Source organism: Panthera leo, chromosome E3, assembly GCF_018350215.1.
Source record: "Panthera leo isolate Ple1 chromosome E3, P.leo_Ple1_pat1.1, whole genome shotgun sequence".
Classification (NCBI taxonomy): Eukaryota; Metazoa; Chordata; class Mammalia; order Carnivora; family Felidae; genus Panthera; species Panthera leo.
The window spans coordinates 2,034,047-2,061,018 of record NC_056694.1 but is presented as its reverse complement, the minus strand read 5'-3'; the positions used below and the strand labels follow the sequence as shown (position 1 = coordinate 2,061,018).

The following is a 26,972-nucleotide window of genomic DNA, read 5'->3' as shown; positions in this document are numbered from 1 at the left end:
GGGCGGGGATTCCTGGTGCGGCAGCCCCGGGGCCGCGGTCACCTCACCTTTAGGCGAGCACCCAGCCGCCCTGTGGCCTCTTCCCAGCCACACACCCAGAGCCGGACGAAGCCATGCGCCCCACAGAAGCTTTTCAAGGACCCCCCTTGTTCTTAAAGCCCAGCCTTCCCCCTGCAGCCCGTGAGGCCGTGGGCCACTTCGCCCACCCTGTGCCACACTCAGCAGCTGCCAGCCCACCCCTGGCCTGTCTGTCCCAGACACACACCCTCCTTCTACCTCTGGCGTCCCTTTGCCTAGCAGGCACGCTGCACCCCTCAACAGGGTTCCCCCAGTGGGGCTGGAGCCCCCACCCCATGCAGGGCACGAGCTCTGGCCGCCATCCCGGCTGTCCTCTGCACCTGCTCCTGCCTGCCTCCTTTCCTCCCGCTCCCTGCTCCAGTGCCTTCCACTGCACGCCCCCGCCCGCCCCCGCCCGCCCCTGTCCGCACCCCCATGCGCCCCCGTCTGCCCCCCATCCACCCCCGTCCACCCGTCTGCGCCCCCGTCCGCCCCCGTCTGCTGGGAGACACCTGCTCCGCACTTAGCTCTCACACCCAACAACTACTTCTCCCCACAAGCCCTCCTCACGCGCACTCACCTGGGCAGCGGCTGTCTTCCGCCCGGAAAGACGCTACGGGCTGGGGAGCTGCGGCCACCTCTGTCTCGCTCCCGTCAGTGTCCAGCGCGATGTTCAGCTCCTAGCGAGCGCCCGGCCGGGGTGGCTGTGATGCCACGCACCACATGGCAGTGTGGAAACCCCGTCCCTACACACCCCGCCCGTGCCTAGTACCCCGAGCACCCCCACGTGGACACGCCTGCCTGCATTCGCACACACGCACGGTGCCCGCCGGGGCCCAGGGCCCTCCCCGCCCGCTGCCCGGAGCCCTCGCTCCCCCCCGCCACTCACGGGTCACACACACAGAGCGAGGCGTGCGCGCTCTCTCCTGCCATCCCCGCCACCCTCGCTGCAACAGGCGCCCGGGCTGCTGTTGGCCGCCTCTGCCCGCCGGCGTGTTTGCCAAGCAGTTTCCATGGCGACACATCTCGGCTCTGCCGGAAACAGACAAGTGCAGCGAAGACAGTCTCCATGGAGGGGACGAGGCTCGAGGTCTCCGCCCTCGGGCTCCAGGCAGGCACGGAGGGTGTGCTCCCATGAGCCTCCGTCCCGAGTGGGGCTTGCGCCCTGAGGAGGAGGTTCGGGACTTCCTCTTGGAACGTGCTACCAGAGCTGACTTAGGGCGTTCGGTCATTCAACAAACCTTCCATGCTGGCTGCCTCAGGCAGGGGCCTGGCTCACCAAGGGCTCGCGGGCCGTGTCCTGAGACCGGACCGTCGTCCCCACTGGCCTGCTGAAGGCCCATCCTAGGCAGCTCAGTAGCTCCCTGGGCACCAAGGCCCAGCCTCCCACCCTCCTGGAGCCTGGCCCCACAGGGCAAGTGTTCTGGGGCCCCCTCTGTGGAAGAGCAACTGCAAACCCCAATTCCCCACCCCCCTCCGAACCACCCGTGCGCTTTGTAGAATCTCCTGTCAAGAGGCGAAGCCTGGAGCCCATCCTCGAATCTGAGCCTGTCTCATGACTTGCGTTGGCCAATAGGAGGTGGCACAAGTGAGGCGCCTGGGGGGCTCAGTTGGCTAAGCGTCCGACCCTTAATTTCAGCCCAGGTCATGATGTCATGGTTGTGGGATCGAGCCCCGTGCGGGGCTCTGCGCTGGGCGAGGAGTCTGCTTGGGGATCTCCCTCTGCCCCTCCCCTGCTCGTGCTCACTCTGTGTCTCAAAAGAAAAAGAGAAAAGGTGACAGATGTGACACCATGCCAGTTCTGGTCTCAGGCCCGAGGGAGGTGTGGGCTTCTGCCTGTTCTCTTGGCCTGTGGCGGCAGCAGGAAGGTGAGCCAGGGCCGGCCTTCTAGAGGGTGAGAGAACAAAGGGGGCCTGTGCCATCCCAGTGGAGACCACCCTAGAACAGCAAGCCCCCAGCCAACTCACTTGCTGACCCCAGATGCAGGACAGCAAGCCCAGAGAAGCAGCACTGCCTGGCTGCCGGCACCCCCAGACTTTAGACGCTGTGAAACGCTGTTGTGTGAAGTCACTGGCCTGAGACGATCTGTTACAGAGCAGAAGCTGATACGCCCTCTTCCCAGGGCCCTGGCCAATAGTCATCCAATCTCACGCGGTCAGCAGGTGCTGAGCGCCCAGAAGCTCACCCGGGGTGTGCAGGCTCCACACAGACCTACTGTGTGCCAGCACCCCACTGGAACCTAGGGATGGAGACACAGTATGGGGCCCATCTCTGTTCCAGGAGCCCACAGCACACAGAGGGCAGCGTTATCGGTCCCAGCTTACAGGCCAGAGGGTGGGTGACCCGTGGCTGCGGCAGCAGGGGACATGGCCACAGAACCTGGCGGGATCAGAGCTTCCACGCTCTGCTTTTCTCCCCGTGGACCCCCGTTTGGAGACATTTCACTTCCTGGGTAAGTGCATGTTAGTGGGTCACAGTTGGTGAGAGATCTCAGTCTGTCCAGTGAGGACTGTGGTTCAGAGCTCCTGCCCTGTGGGGTATCTGCCCTCCCTCCCTGAGCAAGGCCCCTCTGGGATGGCTGGTCAGCACTTCCGTGCTCCTACAGAGAGTGATAAGTACACTGTCCCGCACCTCTCCTTGTCTGAAGTGAGATGGGCAGCCCACATAAGCTAGCCTGCTCCCACCGGGAAGAGAAATCTGCCCAGCAACAGTGCTGACGGTCAGCTGTTGCACTTTGATTGGACGTACCAGCCAATGTCCATTCCGATTGGCTGGCATCCTTTTGTTCAGCCGGCATTTGTCAATACCCGCCAATACCTGTTGGGTGGCCGCATGGGGATCAGAGGGCAGGAGTCAGGGCCAGTTCTGACCACAGTCGGGTGTATCACAGAGGACCCACCTCAGCTTCAGCTGAAAATCTGAAGAGCTGCACTCCTTAGGAATGAATCTGAACTAGGCCGGCCCCTCTATCCTGCTGCAAACCCCAGGGAAGCAGAGACAAGAGTGGCCTGGTGCTAAGCGACGCAGTCTCAAAACGAGATTCCTGAGAAGTCAGAGCACCGATTCAAGGCCAGGGACGCATCACCTGGGTGAGGCTCCCTGGTTCAACCAGGGAACTTGGGTTGAGGGGGGTCCCCACCGAACTCCTCCCTAGGAGAGCTCCCTTTCATCCTCGGCCTCCAAGAATCCCCACATACAAGTGTTCGAGAGCCAGTGATCAGCACAGTGAATGACCAAGAACAGGCAGAAGCGATATGCCACAGGCACCCGGATAGGCTTGGGTGCCGGAACTGTTAACATCGTGGAAGATGGCGGCTGGCTGGTCCCTTCACCCTCAGCCTTCGTACAATCCCAAGTCCTGCATTGTTGGGCTCGGCCACATGACTCCAGATGACTGAAGCCCCGACCACGGAACATGCATAATAACATGTGCCTTCCGGGCCCCACCTGTACAATCCTCCTGTTTGACCCTTCATGCTCTCATGTGCATGCCTGGCATGGACCCAAAGCCACAGGAGCCTTAGGAGCCATGGGCTGATGGGCAGAAGGCACCAGAACAAGGGGCCCAGGTCCCATTTCACCTCTTGGAGGGAGCTGCCAGGAGAGAAATGCGTGCAGGGCACCACTCCGTGGGCAATGAATGAGCTTGTAGGAGTTTCGGCCAGGACGTCTGGAGGTGCGTGATCAGTGGCTAGTGTTACCGCGGACACAGACTATAAAACAACTAAGCTTGCTGTGTCTGAAGAAGCAAAAGCTTGAAAATATCAGCACACAGCAGGAAGCTATATAAAACGATGACGAATTTTCAAAAAGCAGACAGAATGGAACATAGAGAAACCAATACAACACAGGATATGTGAAGGAAACCGTGAGATCTGGTATTTGCTGGAGCTCTAGGGTAAGTGACAGAGTGAGACGGAGTCAAGATCAAGGACCGTATCTGAAAGTCTGAAAGGACAGGGGCTGAGAACCTGCCAGAACTGATGGGAAAAAAAATCAGATTCAACAATCCCAGTGAGTCCCAAGAAAAAAAAACAAAAAAACCTCACCTACACACGATAGTAAAATTGCAGAAAACTGGAGGAGAGAAATTTTAAGAGCAGCCAGAGAGGAAAGATGGGTTACCTCCAGCAACAGCAATGAGGCTGACAGTGACCGCTTGGCCACAGAAGGCAGGGAACAGTGGGACGTGCTCCGTGGACAACAGCTGCAAGAAAGTAACTGCCAGATCAGAGTCTACGCTTGGCATCCGTGTAGTCCGAGATACGGCATCTTAAGACTAACCAAAACTGAGGCGCCTGGGGGGCTCAGTCGGTTGAGCGTCAGACTTCGGCTCAGGTCATGATCTCACACCTCGTGAGTTCGAGCCCCCTGTCGGGCTCTGTGCCGACAGCTCAGAGCCCGGGGCCTGCTTCGGATTCTGTGTCTCCCTTTCTCCCTCTGACCCTCCCCCGCTCATGTTCTCTTTCAAAAATAAACATTAAAAACAAACAAAAAGACTAATCAAAACTGCTATTCGTATCACCAGACTCTCCTGCGGTGTCAAGATGCAGGCTCGTGGGCCCTGCTGCAGACCGCCTGCCGAAGCGGAAACGGACGGAGGGCCCTGAGACCTAGCCACGGCCAGGTGACCCTTAGAGCCTCCTGTTGGTGACGTTAGAGGGTGTGGAATAAGGTAGGGCTTTGCAAGACATTGTGCTGGACAGGCTGATGGGCGCCAAAGGCTCTGGTGTGCAGCCTGCTGGCAATGGGGAGCCACGGCAGCTTCTAGGCAGGGAAGGGACAATGACCAGGTTTAGACAGATCACTCTGGCAGGCAAAGAGAACAGACTGGAGGCAGGGAAGGTGGGTGGAAGGAAACCCATTAAAAACTGGCTGCAGGAGCCCACAAGACAGGCAGTGGACGCAACGAAGCGTCATGATGTCACAAGTGCAGTGTCCTTGCCCCATCATGACACAGCCGACCCGCTGGCAGTGGACGTGCAGGTTCAGGAATCAGAGAGAAGTCTGGGCAGAAGTCCTGAGCTTGTCAGCGGGAGGGTGCTGTGTGAAGCCAGGGGAAGGACGTGGGCAGAGCAGGGGGAGAGCAGGCCGATCCACAGAACCGCGGGGACACAGCAGGTCAAGAACATGGAGTAAAGCAAGAAGCTAACACGTCAACCACCTTCTTGGTGAACGACACACCATGTCTCTGTCAGCTCTCAACAGCCTGGTGGAGCCCATCTATAACCCAGTGGGGTCCCAGGACCCACCCGGGGTGCAGCGGCCTGTAGTGGTGGGGCCAGGACCTGGCCAGTGCCCCTCGGTGAAGGAGGGGAAAGGTGGAATCCATCAGGGCCGAACCATGAATGTAAAGTCTGCCCAAGACAGCACCGGCTGCTCTCCGCGGAACTGCCCAGAACAGGTCGCCCTGCCGTCCACACACGTTTCTCTCCCTCCACCAGTGTCTCTGAAAGGCACAGGCTTTCCAGAGGCCGTGGGGCCTTCACCTCTGGGGTGAACACTGGGTGTGACAAGTTTTACCAAATGCTTTTCCTGCACCTGTCGACACGAGCATGAGATTTTTCTCCATTGGCCTGTGGGTGTGACGGCTTGCACGAACGGACGTCCAAATGCTGAGCCGGCCTTGCGCGCCTGGGACGAATCCCACTGCTTGTGGTGCACAACTCGTCTTCTACGTTGTTGGGTTCGATTTGCTCACATTTTGACGACGCCTACCATCTATGTTCATGAGACATTGGTCTCTAGCGTTTTCTCGGAATATGTCTGGTCTGGGTGTCAGGGTGATGCTGGCCTCGTAGAACTAGCAGGAAGCGTTCCCTCTGCTCCGCCCTCTGGAAGAGATGGCAGGGAAGGACTTCTTCAAGTGTCTGGTAGAGTTCACCAGCGCACGCATCTGGGCCTGGTGCTGTCTGGGAAAGTTACGAATTACTGACTTCATTTCCTTAACTAAAGGCTTATTTATTTCTTCTTGTGCGACTTTTGGCAACTTGTTTCTTTCAAGGAATTGGTCTCATCTAGGTCACCCAACCTGTGGGCCCAAAGCTGTTCACAGTATTCCTTCACTATTCCTTTATTTTTTCAATTTCCATGGGACCTGCAGTGAGGGGCCTTTTCATTGCTGCTATTAGTGATTTGTATCCCCTCTCTTTAAGTCAGACTGGCTGGAGGCTTATCAATTTTATTGATCTCTTCAAATAATCAGTTTTTGGTTTGGATGATTTTTTCTTTTGACTTCATTCTCAATTTTAACATTTTCGTTCTAATTTTTATTTTCCTGCTTTAGACTTAATTGGATCTTCTTCTTCTAATCACCTAAGTAGAAACCTCTTGATTTTAGATGTTCCCTCTTTCCTAATCTCTGCATTCGATGCTGTAAACTCAGAGGGCTGAGCACTGCTTCATCCCACAAACCTTGATAAGCTGTATTTTCACTTTTATTTCGTCGGAAATATTTCTAAATTCCACCTGCAATGTCTTCTTTGACCACGCCGGCTGCTTTAGAACACCAGGACACTTACCACTGGGAGGCCAACGGGAGAATCTCTATCTTACAGATGACAAAACAGGTTCTAAGAGGAAGTGACGAGCCCAGGGTCACCCAGCCCAGAGACGGCAGAGCTAGGACTGGTGCAGCCGTGTGGCCCCCTGGGTACTGGCCTGGTGTCGCCACCGGCAGCTCTCCCTGCCTGCTCAGTAGAGACAGCAGACTCTGAATCACTACAACCTGACAGTGATCCCGGGGGTTCAGAGGCTGGGAACCTGGCCTCGATCCGACCCGGGGTCACTATCACGAGGGGCCGGAACCCAGGGCTGAATGCTCTCCCGCCCAAGCCATCGTCTCTCTGACGCCCGGGCACCCCTGGGGCACAGTGGGGTCCAAGTGGAGACCCCCAACACGTACTCCCATGAAGCACACGCCTGTCCGGCCAAGAAATCCCTCCTCAGTCGCTTCTCCAAAGCCCCCTGGGTCTGGCGCTCGCACCTACCCCGGGGCAGCCTCCAAACACAGGCCGGCTCAGCGGCGGGACCAAACGCCGTTTATTTTGAGTAAAAAATAAGCCTCTTCTTTAATAGTACATCAAAAGGGACTCTTCAGCTTTGATGGTCTCACCTGGTCCTGGCCTCCCCAGGAGGTCCCTCGTGCAGCCAGGCCAGGCTAGAGCTCTCTGGGTGACAGGGTCGCGAAGAAGGGCCGTAAGGGGAGGCCCGGGGAGGCTGCTGCTGGGCTGCCTCAGTAGCAGTCCGCCTCGTCCTCCCCCAGAGCGCCCACCGTGGCCAGCATGTCCTGCAGGAGCGACTGAGGGCTCTTTTCTACGCGGTCGCTGCTCTCGGCCAATGCGCCCCGAAGGCCCTCCAGGTCCATAGACCTCAGCACAGCCACCACGACCTCGGGCTCCAGGTACCCCAGTGGCTGGCCCTGATCACCTGCCTGCCACCTCTGCAGGGCGGCCTCCACAGAGGCCACCTCAGGGACACTCCCGGACCCCTGCGGGCCGCTGTAGGAAGCAGTCTGGGCCCTCAGGAAGAGGAGAAGGTCACAGGACTTCTGAGCCACGGGTCGGTCACAGTCAAACAAGGCACGAAAGGCAAACTCGAAGAGCTGCACTCGGCAGAGTGGCCGCAGGGCCTGGGCCAGTGGGCCCGGCGGGGCCGCCACGGGTGGGGTCACGGCATAGGGACAGTGGGAGCTGGGTCGGCCCAGCGTCTGCTCCAGGAACACCAGTGCCAGCTCAAGGCCCTGAGCCCGGACCTCCCAGTCCAGATCCTGGCTCGCCACCTGGAGCACCCTGGCCACAAACCGTTCCGTGTCCGCCGCCACGTCGGCGTGCCCGTCCCTCAGCCACTGGGTGAAGACGTGCATGACAGCCCTCCGGGGGAATCCCTCCGAGTCTGTGGACAGGATGTGTAGGAGCTCCGCGAGCAGGCTCTTCTGAAGGACAGAGCGAGAGACGGTGGGAGGGGAGCGCAGAAGCCAGAGCTCCTGCTGACGAGCACCTCCGGCGCGTCTGGGGGCTAGTGCTGCTTTTCCCGCGGCCCTCCATTCGCTCACGTATTGAAGAGGGAGGTGACTACGCCCGAGTGACAGGGGTACTTAGAAGCAGAGCCAGAGATTCAGGCGATGCGGCCGACTGGCCCCTGGCCCCAGACCACCCGTGACTGGGTGGCGACCCACTGGACCCTGGGGGTGAAGACAACGGCCGGACGTGAACTAGCCGGCCTCAGGACCCACCACCTCCTACCTGCTGGCCCCCTGGGTGTTCGGGGCTGGCGGGGGTGACGCGCAGCCCCTGGCTGGAGAGCTGTCCCATGGCGGCCACTGCACTCGCACGGACGTAACTCTCAGGGTCTCGCAGGAGCTGCTCGGTGAGCTCGGGCACCTCGGAAGCGAGGAGCGCGCGTCTGAAGCCGGCCTGCCCTAGGGGTCCAAGCGACCACGACCAGCTGTGACCAAGGGCTGAACTTGTACCTTCCTTCCTTCCTTCCTTCCTTCCCCAAGGGCAGCTTAGGCGGTTGGGTTCCCAAAGCCAACAGGAAACAACCAGTGTGCTCAGGCCGAGCCCGCCCTCCCGCAGCCAGCCGAGCGCCCTGCACTCACCTCCCCAGCGTCCGATCATCTGGGTCAGGAACTCGAGGCCAGAGTCCCTCACCTCCCAGCAGGGGCTGCACAGGCGCTTAGGCAGCACGGGGAGAAGTTCTGCAGCGGGAGGGGCAGCTCAGGGCGGCCCAGGCCAGACCCGCCTTGCCCCGGGCTGCCCCACACCCACGACCCGGTCTGGCGTCCCGGGCAGGGCCGGGCTACCTCTTAGGAACAGCTGGGCGTGGGGATCCAAATCACTGCAGCCAGGGGTCTCAGGTGAACTCTGGAGCCACCGGAACGTGGCCTGGAAGGCCTTCTTCAGAACCTGGAGCAGGGAAAGCAGGGAAAGCAGGGCTGCAGGGCCAGGACCGGTGAGGGGCGAGCTGGCCTGCCTGCCTGCCCCCATCTGCCCCCGCTGTGCTCCTTCCCCTGCTCAGGGGTACAAGGAGGGACCCCAGGCTCAGGAAGAAGGAAGCACTGCGTTTCATTTTTCCAAGGCAGAAGCACCGGGCAGCGGCTGAACGGGCATCCTGGGTCACGAGACAGGACGTGGCAGCTCTCAGCAGGATGCCCCACTACCGGGGACACAGGGTTTCCGCACCAAGACCCAGAAACTCTCCAAGGCCCCCTCTCCTCAGAGGCCCAGGAACCCACCGGGCCTCTTGTCCCAGTCTCTAACTGGCCCAGTCTCTAACTGATGGAGTTTAGATCCCAAGTGCAGGGCTGCCCGGCTCTAGAGTCCTTCCGTCACAGAGAATTCTCTGCTTTCCATGGCCCATGGTCCTCACCAGCCCCGGACAGTCCCCGTGCCGCTGCCCGCCCCTCCAACCTCACTTTAAGGAGCGACTCTGGCCCCACAGAAGGCCCTGTCCCGAGCGGCCTGCAGAGGTTCTCCCCACGCGCTTCCCCCTCCTCCCCACGCTCCTCCCCCTCCCAGCCCTCCCCGCCACACCCTGTGCCTGTACCGTGGGGCTGGAGTCTGGGCTTGTGAGATATTCCAGAAGGACAGCGAACACCTGTGTCACCAGCTCTCGGGGACCTGAGACAGACAGATGAAGCACCCGACCTTCCCTTCCAGGGGCCTCCCCAGCAGAGTGTGTCAACCCAAGGAGAGCAGGGGAAAGAACCCACCGGCCAGCTGAACCCGCTGTGCCCTAGAGAAGACACAGAGGACGGCAGCCCCAGGTGCAGCTAGCGGCAGGCAAGCGGGGCCCGGTGGGGGGCGGGGGGGACCCTCTTGCTCACCTGTCCCCCGAGACAGCGTCCCCAGGAAATCGAGGGCCGCTCGCTGGACCCGCACACAGCCCACCAGGAACGCACAGAGGTGGCCCCCCGCGTCAGAGGTGGGGGTCGCCGAACCACTGCAGAGCCGCAGTATCGTCACCGTGGCGCCAAGCAGGGGCGCCTGAGGCCAGGGTGAGGGGCGCTGGGGCCGGGAGAGAGGGCAGGTCAGTGCAGGCCCGGGTCCCGCTGCTGCCGCGGACGCAGGCCGGGGCCACACTTACCAGTGGCTGCAGCAGCTCCAGGTGGGCCAGCGTCCGGCACAGGAGACCCACGCAGGCCGCCTTGGAGGCGAGGAGCGTGTCCACCGTCACCGAAGCGCCCCCGGTACCGTCCCACGAGTCTGGAAGCCAAGCCAGAAGCGGCTCTCCATCAGCGGCGCCTCCCGTGTGGCCACTGCAGGCCTGGCTGCCGGCCACGGGCCCTGTGGCCGTCACCCCACGCTGAAGACCAGGACCACAGCTTTTAGGCAGGTGACGTGCCCAGGGTGACACGGGCTGGCCAGACCTGGGCTCTGAGCCTGTCTGCCGGGCGCCTGAGCCGTAGAGCCCAGCTCTGCCCACAGCCCGTGCTCGGGCCGATCCCGCTGCTCAGGACATTCGTCTCTGCGCTCGGCACGGGGCCACCAGGCACCCCTGGGTCCCCTTCGCCAGTCCTCAACACACTGTGCGGCTGAAGCAAGACAAGTACAGCAGGAGCGGTCGCCCTGCCCCGGTCACAGAGTCTAGATGCACCCAGTCGAGATGCCAGCGTGTGCCTGTCCTGGGTCGGGAACCAGCATGTGGTGCAGGCCCGCGTAACCACCCAGCTGTTCTGGGGCCACGTGAGATGACGCCCGCGGGGGGCGAGGCTGCCCCGCTAATTCCAGGGTAGGGACACGAGAGGAGCAGCAGCCACGCGTGTGACAACAGGCTCCCCTCCACCACTTGCACAGTCAGTGGGGGCAGCGAGCCGCCTGCCCCCACACCAAGGACGTGCCCAGGACCCTCGGGGGCTGCCCTCCTGCACCCGCCCGCCCTCAGGAAGCAGCATACCTAGGAGTCCGGGGGCCTGAGCGGTGGCTTCAAGGACACAGGTCAGGGGCTGGAGGAGGACAGCAAAGGCCTGGGCCCTCAACGCCTGTGGACTGAGCACAGAGGACACGGTGAGTGCCGCTTCCCGACCCTGGGGTGAGGTGGCTACTACCCCTCTAACATCCCCAGCAAGTCTGGGGCAAAGACGCCAGTGCCGGGACTCTGGACGCTCCCTTGAGAAACAGCTTCTTTTCAAGCACTGTGACCGGCACTCAGGCCACCGGTATGCAGGCCACCAACGTGGGACCCCACAGGAGCACCTCCCCAGGCCCCAGGAACAGCCCTAGGAAGGAAGGCCTCATCACACGTGCTCCAGGGGACAGCGCCCGCTCAGGACCAAGGGACAGGAGGCCCCACCTCCCGGGAGAGTCCCTGCTGCTCTGTCTCCCAAGTCCTCGGGCTCAGGGTGGGGTGGGGGACTCAGCCAGCACACAACTCTGCCCGGGGGGCTGCCCGGTCCTCCCCTTTCAGCCACTACCTCCTCATGAACACCCGGAGAGCCTGGAGTTCAGAGCCAGGCCCACGTCAGACACACAGCCCCTCTGGCGAGTGGGTCCTGTGGTGACTTTCACCCCCAACCTGGGCCAACACGACCACCTCTCATCTGCCCACAACCCTGCAATGACCTCCTTGTTCTTCCCATCTCTGGACCCAGGCATCCTTCCCTTACCTGCAGGAAGCTGGCCAGCCGCTCCTGCCTACTGGGTCCCCCCTACTGTCCCAGGGCCCCAGCGACATGCACACCATGGCGGCCCAGGATCTACAAGCTAAGACTGCTGGGGAGGGGAGGGAAGCAGGGGCGGCGGCGAGAGCGGACCCTGGGTACGAACCTATCCCTGCTCTGAGCAGAGCAGCTCAGAGACTCTGCTCTATCTCCGGGGAGCCTCTAAAGCTCGTGTCTGAAGTAGTTATTCTGTCGCTACAGCGTGCAGGAAGCCACAGCATACGGCAATGCCTCTGTAGTAACTGAAATCCCACCAGGCCACGCTGCCGACGGCCACCTCTGACTCTTCTCTAGTTTCAGAAGCTCCCTGAAAGCCCCCCGGCCCCCAGGCAGGGGCCGAGACCTCTCTCTGCCGGTCCTTGCGCAAAATAAACCCCAATCCTTACCACTCCTGCAGTTTCAGGATCCCCAAAGCCAACGGCCCTGCTTGGGTGGGGCTCAGATGGCTCAGAGTCTGTGCTAAAGTCTCCCACAGGCCACAGCTGGACGAACTCAGCACCGGAGAACTGCAGAGAACCCCAGAAAGGAAGTTACTTCTCTGTCCTGTCCCCCAAAGCCCGTGCAGTGTCCAGTGGGACTGCCACAGCCCCGGGGCCACGCACGCCCAGCTGAGACGGAGCCTTTCTAGGTGTGCGGGCTTTCAGACCCCCTCTGGCATTCCCTCTGCCGCCGGCGGTGACCCCAGGTGTAACAGCCACTCTAAGGCTTCCCAAGGGAAACGAGCGCCCCTAACTCCTGCCCACTCCCAGCTGCACCCCAGGGGACTGACCGGGCCACGCTGAGGAGGAGATCCACGAGCGAGTGTGCAGCGGGGACGGGGTCTTTCTCGAGCAGACGGGCCACAAGGGGACTCAGCCGCACCCACAGGACTTGCGTCCAAGGGTTGTGGCAGTGCCCGAAAGTGGTGGTCAGCACGTTTAGAGCCTGTGTGATCTGCGGGGTGGCTGCGGAGCGCAGGGACTCCTCAATGTGACTCACTATCTTCTGGGCACACACTGGCCAATCACCAGTCTGCAGGCCAGGGTGTCCCTCAGCTGGACCTTGCAGAGACAAGCCCAGGACGTGCACCAGGAGCTGCCCAGCTGCCGAGGCCACAAACAGGCTGGAATCTCCCTGCAGGGAGAAGATGGTGTCAACGGCACCTGGGGTTGGGGACAGGGGCAGGGAGAGAAGAAAACGGGGTTCAGCTGGAACAGAATCCAAAGCGGCTTTAACTTCAGAGCCTCAGGGAAACAGCACGAACGCCGCAAGCCCCAGGAGGCACCGCGAGGGCCCCGCCTCCCCTCTGCTCAGAGGCAGAGGAACAGGAATGGAGATTTCCAGACCCTTGGAAGGAAGCTTTTGACTCTAATGAGTCTCAAAACCACCCGACCTGCTGGGTCTGACCTCCGAGCTGAAGCACGCTGCAGCGACCTCGAAGGGCCTCTAACCGCCCCTTCTCTGCCCACCCCCCACCCCCCCCGCCACCCGGCTACCTCACATGCTCCTCACGACAGCCCCGCGATAGCACAGCCGCTTTCACAGAAGAGGAGACGAGGCCCAGCACGTTGCAATGATCTCCCTGGGGCCGCAGAGGTGCGGCCAGGCCACAGGCAGGAAGCGGACCGGGCAGGGCACTCACCGCAGTCGGCCAGGAAGCACAGGGCACTGGGGTGATGCGCCAGGGAGCGCAGGCCCTGGATCCAGCCGCTGCGCACGCTGGGGGCGGTCCAGGCGGCGCCTCCGAGGGGTCCTGCCTCCCCAAAGAGCCTGGGCAGCAACTCCCCCTGCTGGGAAGCGGAGAAGGAAGCGGTGACCTGGGCGGGTTCCCGGGAGACGGGCACTTCAGAGGTGGCTTTTCTACCATTCAGGGCTGGTCGAGGCACTTCCTCGGGGAAGCTCTCTCAGTCACTGCCACACGAAAAGCCCCCAGGCAGCCGTGCCTCCGGGAAGTGGCAGTGGCCACCGGCACAGCCACACCAGCCCCGGCAATGCCAGGTCTGCCTTGCAGGACACAGCTTTTGGGGCAGAACGGGGTTGTAAACAAAGGTCCATCACTCCTGTCGGTTTACTTCAGAAATCCTCGCCCTGAAAACAGAACCGCGAGCTCCATCTCCAAACGTCCACCTGTGACCGTGACATTGTGCTCACGGAGTCTCAACGGTCTCCACAGACCACCGAACTCCTGAGCTTGGCATGCGGGTCCACCAAGGCGGCCACCCTCCTCCAGGTGTCCCCCCACCCCGATGCCCCGCACACCTGCGTCAGGCCCCGCTCCCTGCACCTGTTCAAACCTTTACAACCCAGCTGCGAGCCCACTGCCCCCACAAAGCTGACACCCACCCCCGCAAGCCGGCAGTGGCTAACTCCCCACTCAAGCTCCACTGGCTTAAGGACACGTACGGTACAATCACACACCGCCCTACACTTCCTACCACGGGCATCACATCCTCGTTCACTCCTGGGTTTCCACACGACACGACGGAAGCCTGATGCTGCCTCTTACGAACAGAGCTGCTCGCTGGAGCAGTTATTCACTCTGAGCCTCTCCTACCCCCGCAGAAGAAATGTGGTCAAGGCCTGCGCCCTGCCTGGGCCACAGGGCGTCCTGCTCAACGATGGCCGACCCTCAAGGTACAGGAACCGTCCAATCACCTCAGACTCCAGGATAAGGGACAAGACTCAGAGACAGATTCCAATCCCCTAAGGCTAAGAGTCTAATTCTATGATGGCCGCGGGCCCCAGAGGGGCGCCACTGACGGCGGACCTGCGGTCACCCAAGGGGGACCCTCCTACAGGTACAGCCCCTCCCCAGGGCGGATCGTAGCCAACGGGCGGCACAAAGACTCTGCCACCCCCTTCCATGCATCGTCGGTCTGTAGGTTCCCCGCCTAGACGCTGGCCCTCGCTGAGCAGCTGGCTGACCAGGAGACCGTGGGGCTGTGAAGGGGCAGCTGGCAAAGGGACAGGAGGCCAGCCCAGTGCTGCGGGCCCAGCAGACAGGAGGGCAGCCTTTCGCTGCCGACTGAGAGCCCGCACCCGGCCTGGGCCCCTCATCCCTGCTTACAGCCAGCAGCAGACTCTCTAGGGTCTAGTGTGAGTTCTGCCCCTTCTGTGGGGTTCTCGCACTAAGCCCCCCGGCATTCCCTTGTCTAGGAAATAGAGATAAAGGGTGCTGATCTGCTGACTGGCCAGGGCTCCTCGGATGAAATGAAAGTGACCTCGCAAACCCTGAAGAGCTGTCTAAGCTTCAAGCTCTGCGGGCACGTGAGGGTTACCGTACGATCCCACGAGAACAGCAGAGGCGCGCCCCGGAACACTGTGGTGGGTCCCACGGCGGGCCGGTCGGTGCCGGGCCGTGCCTCTCGGGAGACCGCATCGCCCAAGTGAGCAGCGTCCGAGAACGGCACCCAGAGTTACTGAGAGGACACATCCCTCCCCGCTACTGTCCCCTCTTCGAGCGACTCCATCCCGGCATGGCCTCCCCGGGGCCCTTCACACACTGCGCCACAGGAAGCTGGTGAGCCTTCAGGTGAGCCGTGAGGCTCCGAGGAGCCAGGGGTGCCGGCACAGGGCCAGACAGGCGAATGGCAGGCATCGCCTCACAAACCCCACTGTGCCCACCCGGGACTGTGAAGAGCTGTTGGACGCACAGCTGGGGCGGGGGGGGGGGGGGGGGGGGGGGGGGCAGCGTCTCTCCAAGCCCCCTGCCTTCTTACTCAGTAGAAATCCTCACTAGGCCCTCATTCATCCGTCCCACAGGACTAAGTGCTGGACAGATGCTCTCGGTTAAGCCTCGTGACGGTCTACGTGACACGCACAGCTCTCCTTCCGTCATAGGAAGACACTGAGGCTCGGAGGGCAGGTGTCAGAGCTGAGTCAACCCCAGCTCTGTGTTACTTCAAAAACTCTACCCCTTCACCCCGTCATTCCCGGTCAGTTTTTCAAAGAAGGATTACGCTCAGGAAAAAAATCCCGTGGTGCACGTCAAAACACGGGGCAAGCCACGTCTCAGAGACCCAAGGGTCACGACAGCCGCCGCTGCTCTGTGCGCCTGCAGAAGAAAGCCGTGTACTTCCCGGCGGGCCTCTCGGTGGGAGGGCCCAGGCTCACCTGAAGGTACTGGAAGCAATCTTCCTGGGCTGCAAGCATGCCCGCGAGGCGGAGCGAGAAGGCGAGGACTCTGGGACTCAGGTCCTGGGGCTTCAGCACGTGGCAGAGCAGCCCCAGCAGGCAGGGGTTCTCCTGTAACAACAGCAGGCTGGACCCTGCGGGCGGGCCCGGCCGGGCAGAGTGTCACTGAGGCCTAGTGATCAACTCTCCCTCGAGGCCGGTTCTTCGGGCGACCCCCAGACCTCCTCTCCCGCGGCCGGATTTAATAATCGCACTGGGCGAAAGTATTCGCAATGACCGCAACAAAGGAGTCGGCGCTTCAACGCGGCGAGAGGGCACAGACCAGACGGCCGTCACCTCCGACACAGGGGAGGGGCGAGGACCAGCAAACCCGAAGGCGATCTATCTTGCTGATTACAAAAAGGAATGCAAGTTAAAGCAGAAGACCGTCTCTACCTCTCGAATGGATACTTTTTTCTTAAACCAAGAGCACTCAATGTGAGGAAGGACAACGAAGATATCTGAGACGTCTACTCGGCCACACTGCTGTCCAGAAGCGCCGAGACGGGGAAAGGAAACTGTGGGGCAAAGGCGGGCAGTTTCCGGTTGGGAGGCCCTGGCTGAAATAACTACCAGAGAATGTGATTCAGTAAGAACGAAAGAGAACAGCGTGAAGATTAGAGAAGCACGAATCAAAGAAACCAGTAAACACGTGGGCAAATCTAAAAAGCGCCGATTTAAAGGGGATGGAGAACCATCTATCATGCTAATGGTCAAAAGAAAGCTGGAGTAGCCATACTCATATCAGACAACCAAGATTTCACAATAAACACGCAACAAGAAATGAAGGGCATCATATTGTAATGAAGGAGTCTATCCACCAAGAAGATCTAACAACTGTGAATATTTACAACATGAAGCACCCAAATATGTAAATCAATTAATCACAAACATAAAGAAACTTGTTGATAATAGTACCATAACAGTAGGGGACTTCAACACCCCACTTCCAGCAATGGACAGATCATCTAAACAGAAAATCAACAAGGGAACAATGGCTTTGAATGACATACTGGACCAGATGGACTTAACAGATATATTCAGAACATTTCATCCTAAAGCAGCAGAATATACATTCTTCTCCAGTGCACATGGAACGTTCTCCAGAATAGATCACATACTGGGACACAAATCAGCCCTTAAGTAAAAAAAGATCGAGATCATACCTTGCCTATTTTCAGACCACAGCGCTATGAAACTCGAAATCAACCACAAGAAAAAATTTGGAAAGACCATGAATACTTGGAGAGTAACGAACATCCTACTAATGAATGAATGGGTTAAACAAGAAATTAAAGAGGAAATTAAAAATTACATGGAAGCCAATGAAAATGAAAACACGACAGCCCAAAACCTTTGGGATGCGGCAAACGCGGTCATAAGAGGGTAGTATATAGCAATCCAGGCCTTCCTAAAGAAGGAAGAAAGGTCTCAAAGACACAACATGACCTTACATATAAAAGAGCTAGAAAAAGAGGTGCAAACAAAGCCCCAAACCAGCAGAAGAAGGGAAATAATTAGAGCAGAAATCAATGATACAGAAATAAAAAACGAAACAAAACAAAACAAAAACAGAACGGACTGATGAAACCAGGAGCTGGCTCTTTGAAAGAATTGACAAAATTGATAAAAACCCCTAGCCAGATTGATCAAAAAGAAAAAGGAAAGGACCCAAATAAATAAAATCATGAATGAAAGAGGAGAGATCACAATCAATACAGCAGAAATAAAAACAGTAATAAGAGAATACTATGAACAATTATACGCCAACAAACTGGGCAATCTGGACAAATTGGACAAATTCCTAGAAACATATACACTACCTAGAAACAGGAAGAAATAGAAAATTTGAACAGACCCATAACCAGTAAAGAAATTGAATCAATAATCAAAAATCCCCCAACAGACAAGAGTCCAGGGCCGGATGGCTTCCCAGGGGAATTCTACCAAACGCTTAAAGAAGAGTTAACACCTATTCTCTTGAAGCTGTTCCAAAAATAGAAATGGAAGGGAAACTTCCAAACTCATTCTATGAAGCCAGCATTACCTTGATTCCAAAACCAAAGACCCTACTAAAAAGGAGAACTACAGACCAATTTCCCTGATGAATATAGATGCAAAAATTCTCAACAAGATACTAGCAAACCGGATTCAACAATACATTAAAAGAATTATTCATCACGATCAAGTAGGATTTATTCCTGGAATGCAGGGCTGGTTCAATATCTGCAAACCAATCAATGTGACACATCACATTAGTAAAAGAAAGGATAAGAACCACATGATCCTCTCAACAGATGCGGAAAAAGCTTTTGACAAATTACAGCATCCTTTTTTATAAAAACCCTCAAGAAAATAGGGATAGAAGAATCATACCTCCAGATCATAAAGGTCATATACGAAACACCCACCACTAACATCATCCTCAATGAGGAAAAATGGAGAGCCTTCCCACTAAGGTCAGGAACACGACACGGATGTCCACTCTCACCACAGTTATTCAACACAGTGTTGGAAGTCCTAGCCTCAGCAATCAGACAACACAAAGAAATAAAAGGCATCCAAATCGGCCAGGAGGAAGTCAGACTTTCACTCTTTGCAGACATCATGATACCCTCTATGGAAAGCCCAAAAGTTTCCACCTAAAAACGGCTAGAACTGATCCATGAATTCAGCAAAGTCGCAGAATATAAAACGAATGCACAGAAATCGGTGGTATTTCTATACACCAATAATGAAGGAGCAGAAAGAAATCAAGAATCGATCCCATTTACAATTGCACCAAAACCCATAAAATACCTAGGAATAACCTAACCAAAGAGATGAAAAATCTATACACCGAAAACTACAGAAAGCCTATGAAAGAAACTGAGGAAGACACAAAACAATGGAAAAACACCCCATACTCATGGATTAGAACAATATTGTTAAAATGTAAATACTACCTAAAGCAATCTACATATTCAATGCAATCCCTATCAAAATAACACTAGCATTCTTCTCAAAGCTAGAACAAACAATTCTAAAATTTGTATGGAACCAGAAAAGACCCCAAATAGCCAAAGCAATCCCGAAAAAGAAAACCAAAGCTGGAGGCATCACAATTCTGGACTTCACTCTGTGTTACAAAGCTGTAAGCATCAAGACAGTATGGTACTGGCACAAAAACAGACACACAGATAAATGGAACAGAATAGAGAACCCAGAAATGGACCCACAAACATATGGCTAACTTATCTTTGACAAAGCAGGAAAGAGTATCCAGTGGAAAAAAGTCTCTTCAGCAAATGGTGCTGGGAAAACTGGACAGCGACATACAGAAGAAAGAACGTGGACCACACGAGACACAAACTCAAAATGGGTAGAAGACCTGAACAGAAGACAGGAAGCCATGAGAATCCTCGAGGAGAACACAGGCAACAACCTCTCCGACCTCAGCCATAGCAACTTCTTACTCAACACGTCTCCGGAGGCAAGGGAAACAAAAACAAAATGAACTACTGGGACCTCATCAAGATAAAGAGCTTCTGCACAGCAAAGGAAACAATCAGCAAAACTAAAAGGCAGGAACCGACAGAATGGGAGAAGATATTTGCAAATGACGTATCAGATAAAGGGTTACTATCCAAAATCGAAAAAGAACTTATCAAACTCAACACCCAAAAAACAAATAATCCGGTGAAGAAATGGGCAAAAGGCATGAATAGACACTTCTCCAAAGAAGACGTCCAGATGGCCAACCAACACATGAAAAAATGCTCAACGTCACTCAGCATCAGGGAAATACAAATCAAAACCACAATGAGATACCACCTCACACCTGTCAGAATGGCTAAAATTAACAACTCAGGAAACAACAGATGCTGACGATGATGTGGAAAATGGGAACCCTCTTGCACTGTTGGTGGGAATGCAAACTGGTGCAGCCACTCTGGAAAACAGTGTGGAGGTTCCTCAAAAAATTAAAAACAGAACTACCCTATGACCCAGAAATGGCATTACTAGGTATTTATCCAAAGGATACAGGAGTGCTGATTCAAAGGGGCAAAGGTACCCATGTTTATAGCAGTGCTATTGACAAGAACCGTATGGAAAAAGCCCAAATGTGCGTCGACTGATGAATGGATAGAGAAGATGTGGTTTATACATACAGTGGAATATTACTCGGCAGCGATCAAAAAGAATGAAATCTTGCCATTTGCAACAACGTGGATAGAACTAGAGTGTATTATGCTAAGCAAATTAAGTCAGAGAAAGATAAATACCATATGGTCCTACACATGTGGAATTTAAGATACAAACCAGATGAACGTTAGGAAAGGGAAGTAAAAATAATATAAAAACAAAGAGGGAAACAAACTACAAGAAGTTCTTAAATATAGAGAACAAACTGAGGGTTGCTGGAGGGGAGGTGGGTGGGTGATGGGCTAAATGGGAGAAGGACATTACGGAGGACCCTTGCTGGGATAAGCACTGGGTGTTGTATGTAACTGATGAATCACTAAATTCTATTCCTGAAATTATTATTACGCTATATGTTAACTAACTTGGATTTAAATTTTAAAAAATAAAATGTATATGCTTTAGAATATCAGAAAAAAAGCACCAACTGTAAAAATTTTAAATAAATCACTTTTGACAGGGGTTACAACAAGGTGGAATCAGAATACCAGACAACAATAAAAAAGAGGCTTGTGCTTGGCTGGCATTCAAGTGCCCTGAAATCCTTGTGTTGTTGGAACAGAAGATGGAGATTCTAGTTAACTTTTGACTTTTTACATCCAGTTTGTGGGGGAGGTAACTGCAAACGAACAAAAGTGGAATGCATAACTTCCAAACCAAAAAAAGAAAAACTTAAAAACGAAAGCTTTATTAATCCAATGGAGAGGAAAAAAGGAGGAAAAAAGAAACAAAGACAAGGCCTCGTAATTAATGAAAAATACGAGAGAAGATAGTCCCAACGTAACAATAAGCTAAACAAACGAAGCAGACTGTCTGTTAAAAGAGCTGCTCATCTTCAGTTAAGAACCAGGCCGGCAGCATGGTGCTTACGAGAAGCAAGGAAGCGGCACACAAAGGATGGGCTTACGGCGTCGCAGGTGCTGCCAGTTCCCGCTTTCGAAGAGTTGCCGCGGCAAGAGAACAGCTGACAAACCTGACTTTGAAACGAAAAGCATTATCGGTGCTTCAGGGAAAACGTCATTGGTCAAAGGGGGAACAGGCTAAGGCTGCGCGTACCTAGGCTAACTTCACAGTGTGCAAAGGGAAAAACAGGACGTCAAAGACAAATGGTTGAACCCACCATCTCAGGGTAGGGTCTTCACCTCTGTCCGGAAACAAGCAAGCATACCGATTGGCAGGAAGACAGCAGGCTTGAACGTAGACGTGACTAAGGAGCCAGCGTGGGGCCAGTTCTCTGATCGTGTGGAGCAACAAGGACCACAGAGCACAGGCCGGGGGGCCAGGGCAGGGGGGGCGGGTGAACTGAGAGGGGCGGCGGGGGCAAGTGAACTGCTACTGGGCACCAAGTTTCTCTTAAGGAGACGACAATGCTGCAGAATTACACCATGGCAATGAGTGCACCGCCCCGTGCGTGATTTCACTAAAAACCAACCAATTACACACGTTGAGTCAATTCCATGGTACGTAAATTGTATCTCAAAGAAACCTGTCCAGGGGCTCAGTCAGTTGAGCGTCCCACTCAGGTCACGATCCCGGGGTTGTGGGGTTGAGCCCCACATTGGGCTCCCTCGCTGAGTGTGGATCCTGCTTAAGATTCTCTCTCTCCCTCTCCCCCACTTGTGCTCTCTCTCTAAAAAAAAAATTACAGCAAAAGTAATTTTGAAGGACGCAGCTAAAATGATGCCTTCAGAAAAGTGTGTAGCCTCAGGTGCATATATTAAAAAACAAGAAAGGCTTAGATATTCAACTCAAAAGAGAGTAAAAGTGCAGGATAAACCAAAGGAACAAATAGAAATTAATGGTGTGGGATCTACTCTAAGGCAACGACCAGCCAAGAGATCAAACATCTGCGTGAAAAGACGTGCATGCGAAGAAGCCATTACGGCATTATTTATGATAAGGAGCCTGAGAAACACAACCACCTAACAGCAGTGGTGTGATTATACCCATTATGGTCCATGCACACAGGGAATGCCACATGGTCAATAAAATCAACGTGTTCCACAGAGAAAATGCCCTCTGCAATGGTTAACAGAGAAAAAGCACGACACTGAATTGTATTTACAGCGTGACTTCATTTTTGTAAGAAAAATGCAGCTGGGGGCACCTGCGTGTCTCAGTCAGTTAGCATCCGCCTTCAGCTCAGGTCATGACCTCGAGGTTCATGGGTTCAAGCCCCACGTCAGGCTCTGTGCTGACAGCTCAGAGCCTGGCACCTGCTTCTGACCCTGTGCCTCCCTCTCTCTGCCCCTCTCCCGCTTGCTCTCTCTCAAAAATAAACATTGAAAAATTAAAAAAAGAAAAAAGAAAAATACAGCTGTATGACGTCAGGAAAAAAGGCTGGAAGGAAATTAACCAAGTTGCCGGTGGTTTAATTTTCCTCTTGACGGCTTTGTGTTGCTCAAGGTTTAAAGCATACGTATTCATTTCATAATAAGAAAAGATTTCTTCAAACAAGTAAGTGCAATGAGAACAAAGTAAGTTTGTCTACGCCCTCTGCAGCCCTCTAGCGTGAAATGGACAAGAGGAGGCCTGAATCAGGGCTGGAAGCAGCCTAACAATGTCAAGATCAAGTTCTCCTGCTCATTCACTCAAGCTTCAACTGGACGTATTCCCAACCAGCCAGGTGGAATCCCCAGGATGGGAAGGAAGGGAGCCAGATGGACACCCCTTCCCCTGGACAGGGGAGTCCCATGCACCATTTGGCCTCTAGGCAAAAAGACAACAGCACCACCCTCCACCTTACCGGCTTCAGTGATGGTTTTAAACCAGTCCAGCAGCTTCTCCAAACAGGTGTCATCTGTCACGGGCTGCCTGGGGTCTGCCAGAACGGAACAGAGAGCCGGGAGGAGTTGGGAGCACTCTGGGTCCATGATAAGGCTGGAGAGTCCTGCAAAGAAAAGGTCAGGGCCAGGTCCCGCCCACCCTAATCACAGGCAGCCCCGGTGTCCGCTCAGGCCCCAGAACTTTCACAGCAGGCCAGGCGCTGCAGGACCACAATCCTCCGAGGGAGCTGCCAGGGTGGTACTGGGAGGTGTTCCAGAGCAGGCAGGGGCCCTGAGTTCTGGCCGCCCTGGCTGGAAAGGAGTCTGGTGTAAACCACGAAGTCTCAGGTGCTGAGCCTGCCAACCCTGGACTCTGGTGGGAGGGGAACGGCTGGATGCTCACCCAAACTGCCCGTGGGCCAGTCTGGGGTGCGTGCCTCCTGGCGCTAGCCGCGCGGACAGGGGAAGAGCGTCTCTCCCGGGGTCAGCGAGTCTGTAACCGACACCCCCGCAGCCAGCAGTGTACAGAGAGGAAGGCGCTCCGTCCCGGGTCCGTCTCTCCCGGGCCGGGGTGTGCACCTGCGTGTCCCGTCTGGGAGGGGACGGGGAGCCCGGCGGTCATGCGGTCAGGGAGGGTTCTCTCGGGAGCTGGGGGCGGTCAGGGGCTCGGTCGCAGCCGGAAGTGGGTCTGTCTGTCCGTCCCCGGTGAGGCTAGGTCCCTGAGAAGGGAGCCCTCCCTGCGGACCCAGCTGCCGCGCCGGGCACCGGCCTCCCGAAGGGCCCGGAGGGAACACGAGGCGGCGGCCGCGGCCCGGCTGACCCCAGGATGCTCCAGGGCCCCCAGCCCCTCTTCCCGACTCTGCCGGGTCCGCCACCCCTCCCCGGTAGCGCCCCTCACCAGCTCCGCGTCCCTCCGCCGCCTCAGGCCCCGCCCCGGGCCGCGCCACTTGCCGGATCTGGAGGGGGCGACCGCAGAGTCGGCGGCCGGGGAGAGCGTGAAAGTCCCCGAAAGGCCACCCGGGAGCCCCGGGAGAAAAGAGCTCAAGCTGAGAAGCCCTCAGACAGGCCGGCGCCAATCCGGTGACCCCCCGACCCATCACCTTCGCAGGAACGCTCGGTGGTACGCGCCCTAGCGCCCGGCGGGCATCGCGCCAGAAGGCGGGACTTCCGGCGGAAGGAGCGAGGCTATGGCCGGAAGAGGCGTGGCCTCGCCCGCCTGGATACTCTGGGCGTGCAGGAGGCGTGCAGGTGCCGGAAGGGGCAGCCTCATCCTTAAGGCGAAGACAGTGTCCTTTGGCCTCACAACTGAGCCCTCAGGGCCCATTAGCTGTGTGCCAGAGGTTCTCAAAGCCAATGGATAAAACCCAGTTTCATCTTCCCTTAGCGTCAGTGTTTCAGCACGATTTGGGGGGAAACACCAGGTATGTGTTAGAATATAGAGAGCAAAATTCCTACGGGTACTGAAATAAAAAGGAATTTTAAAAACATCGACTTCTATGGGTAATCACTTCGGACACCCCGCCCCTTAGAAGCACTTGGGTGAAAAGGTTTGAACTACACAGTTTTCCCCGAATTGTGATTCCTCATTGTAAAAAAGGGGATACTCCTATTTGCATGATCGAGCAGTTGTTGGGGAAAAGCATCTTAACAGTAGCACTGTGCTCAGTGCTTCACTTAATATAAGCTCGGATGGAAAGAGCCCAAATGATCATCCACGGATGAATGGATAAAGAAGATGTGCCATATATGTATATATATATATATATATATATATATATATATATATGCACATACATACACACACACAATGGGGTATTACTTGGCAATCAGAAAGAATGAAATATTGCCATTTGCAACTACGTGGATGGAACTAGAGGGTATTATACTAAGCGAAAGTAGTCAGCCAGAGAAAGACAAATATATGACTTCATTCATATGAGGACTTTAAGACACAGGACAGATGAACATAAGAGAGGAAGCAAAAATAATATAAAAACAGGGAGGGGGACAAAACAAGAGACTCTTAAATATGGAGAACAAACAGAGGGTTACCGGAGGGGTTGTGGGAGGGAGAATGGGCTAAGTGGGTAAGGGGCACTGAGGAATCTACTCCTGAAATCATTGTTGCACTATATGCTAATTTGAAAGTAAATTAAAAAAAATAAAATTAAATGCACCCACTAAAAAAAAAAAAATAAGCTCGCATGATTCTGCCCTAACCTCAGGAGGGTGGGTACTGTCACCATCCGCCCAGATGAGGAAACTGAGGTGCATAGAGGCGAACTCCTAAGGTCTTATAGCCAGTGGGCTGGCACGGCTGACATCTGAACCTAGGCATTCTGACTCCAGAGCTGAATACCAGATTATACAGGCCCACAATTTCTTACCTGAAACTTCTGGGGACACATGGGTCAGAATTCATAATTGTTCACACTTAAAGAGAACCTATGTGGTGCATGTACAGTGTGTGAGATTACAATCCCAGCAGGGTTTGATGCAGTACACCGTATAATGTGTTAAAAGTTCCGCGGTCACATTAATATACACTCCAGGTGGAATAAACAACCATAAATAGTCTCAGCTCAGACTTTTGTCAACAAATGAGTTCAGGTCAGAACAGTTTTGCCAACCAATGAATTCTGAAAGGCTTTCAAAAGTTTTCCGAATTCAGAACAGCAGATAAAAAGCCGTGGACATGTACTGTCTCTGTAACTAAATGAGAGGAGGTAAGTGAAAAACAGAATCAGGAAGGGCAGGGGGACTGTGGAGCTCCAGGAGTGGAGCGGGGGGTACAGGGGTATAGGTAGTTAAGGTAGCAAAAGCTTTTGTCCTCCATGTGGGCAATACTTCGAAATAAATGGAAGTTGTTAAGCAGTTCAGGTTCTCTGTGCCGGTGGGGGGCCACACCCCCTTTGTGTACAAGTGAGGACACTGACGAGAAGAGAGCCATGAACCTGTACTACATGTTGGTGCCAGAACTAGACCAGTAATAATCTGCCAGCATTTCGGCTACAACACGCTACAGTGGGTGAGGACTCATTCAACTGTTCACCCCACCAAGAGAAGTGTCACACTGCACTCATTCTGGAATGGGCAACTGTTCTCTGAGCACTTTACAGATATCGACTCAGTTGATTCTCACAACAACCCATTTATCAACATTTGTGGAAACAGCAGCACAGAAAAGTTATAAGGACTCCCCGGACACCACATACATAGTGAGCACCTGCTCTGTGCCAGCCCCTGTTCCAAGGGATGGAAAAAAGGCCGTGAACAAAACCAAGCCCCTGCCCCAGAGAGCTTACATTCTGGACATGGAACGCTCTTGTAGATGATAGATGTCAGGTGGCTGGAAAAAGAAAGCAGGGTGAGGGGACAGAGTAGGTGCCCTTGGACACTTGTATAAAGGAGCAAGAAAAAGCATACTTGCTAATAATAATTTCAATAAACTCTGGAGCCCAGTGTTCCTAAAGATCTTCATGATGCCCACTGAGTTGCAGCGCAAACGCAGTATTTTTATTGTCGTGGGGCTACTACATCAGAACCCTGGAGCTTAAGATAGAGATCAGGGAGGATAATTTTCTGAACGCCGGGTGTCCAGAACTAGCAGCCTGCACAAGCTCCTTGTCCCTTTTAGCGTTAACCTAATAAACAGCAGCATCCTGCTCTGTGACTGGCGCACAGGCTTGTCGCGGAGCCTCCACGAGAGAAGGCGGGGGACGCACTCCGGGAACCGTTAAGCGCGTTCCCGGGGCTTCAGCCCCGCGGGGCTCTGAGCCTCGCCCCTCTGGGCGCGCTGCGGGTCGGCCCTCGGGCTTCCCGGCGCACGCGCAAGGTCGGCCGGGCTCTCGGGCGCCGGCCACATCCGGGGCTGTGCGGGCCGCGCGGTTACCATGGCAGCGGGGTCGCGGCAGGCGCGCGGGCAGGGAGGTCCGGAGGCTGCGGGCGGCTGGGCCGCCGGCGGAGCCGCACAGCCGGACAATCGCGCCCGCAGCGCCGAGGGGCGGCCGGGCGGCGCCGCAGCCATGTCACTGGGCACCGCGGATCCGGCCTCGGAGACGGTAAGCGCGGGCGGGCCTCCTCGCTCCCTCCAGCTCGCCGGCTCTCGGGGCCAGGCGCGGTCCGGAGGAAGGGGCACACGGCCGGAGGCCGCCGGG

At 55.8% G+C, this 26,972-nt stretch overlaps 2 protein-coding genes across 21 annotated transcripts in view; one reads left to right on the top strand and one right to left on the bottom strand.

The window, feature by feature from the left end:
* Window positions 1–4,509: 4,509 nt before the first annotated feature.
* Window positions 4,510–26,775, bottom strand: BRAT1 (BRCA1 associated ATM activator 1). Of its 10 annotated transcripts, XR_006198019.1 has the most exons (15): window positions 23,714–24,014; window positions 22,797–22,940; window positions 15,809–15,963; window positions 13,338–13,485; window positions 12,486–12,858; window positions 12,103–12,222; window positions 10,954–11,045; window positions 10,144–10,262; window positions 9,884–10,070; window positions 9,604–9,677; window positions 8,861–8,963; window positions 8,657–8,755; window positions 8,301–8,476; window positions 7,172–7,990; window positions 4,510–5,891 (listed from the first exon to the last, which is right to left on the bottom strand). XR_006198019.1 is itself a non-coding variant. In XM_042923039.1 (14 exons), the coding sequence occupies exons 2-14, from the start codon at window positions 22,921–22,923 to the stop codon at window positions 7,292–7,294; spliced, it is 2,472 nt and encodes an 823-aa protein (XP_042778973.1). In that variant the 5' UTR covers window positions 22,924–22,940; window positions 26,708–26,775; the 3' UTR covers window positions 7,081–7,291. The 10 variants fall into 10 exon arrangements, 9 of the variants coding, with proteins under 9 accessions (XP_042778973.1, XP_042778967.1, XP_042778965.1 ...); XM_042923039.1 differs by lacking the exons at window positions 4,510–5,891; window positions 23,714–24,014 and adding an exon at window positions 26,708–26,775 and having other exon boundaries at window positions 7,081–7,990; XM_042923033.1 differs by lacking the exon at window positions 4,510–5,891 and having other exon boundaries at window positions 7,081–7,990; window positions 22,797–22,871; window positions 23,714–24,054.
* Window positions 26,620–26,972, top strand: part of IQCE (IQ motif containing E) — a 42,619-nt gene continuing 42,266 nt past the window's right edge. For 8 of the 11 annotated variants that reach the window (XR_006198021.1, XM_042923042.1, XM_042923046.1 and 5 more), the window contains exon 1: window positions 26,631–26,876. Coding sequence is in view for 7 of the 11 variants with exons in the window: in XM_042923042.1 (XP_042778976.1) it covers window positions 26,709–26,876 (168 nt within the window). In the remaining 4 variants the exon portion in view is untranslated. Of the gene's footprint in view, window positions 26,877–26,972 lie in introns of all 11 variants that reach the window. The other 3 variants (XM_042923050.1, XM_042923047.1, XM_042923048.1) reach the window with 2 other exon arrangements.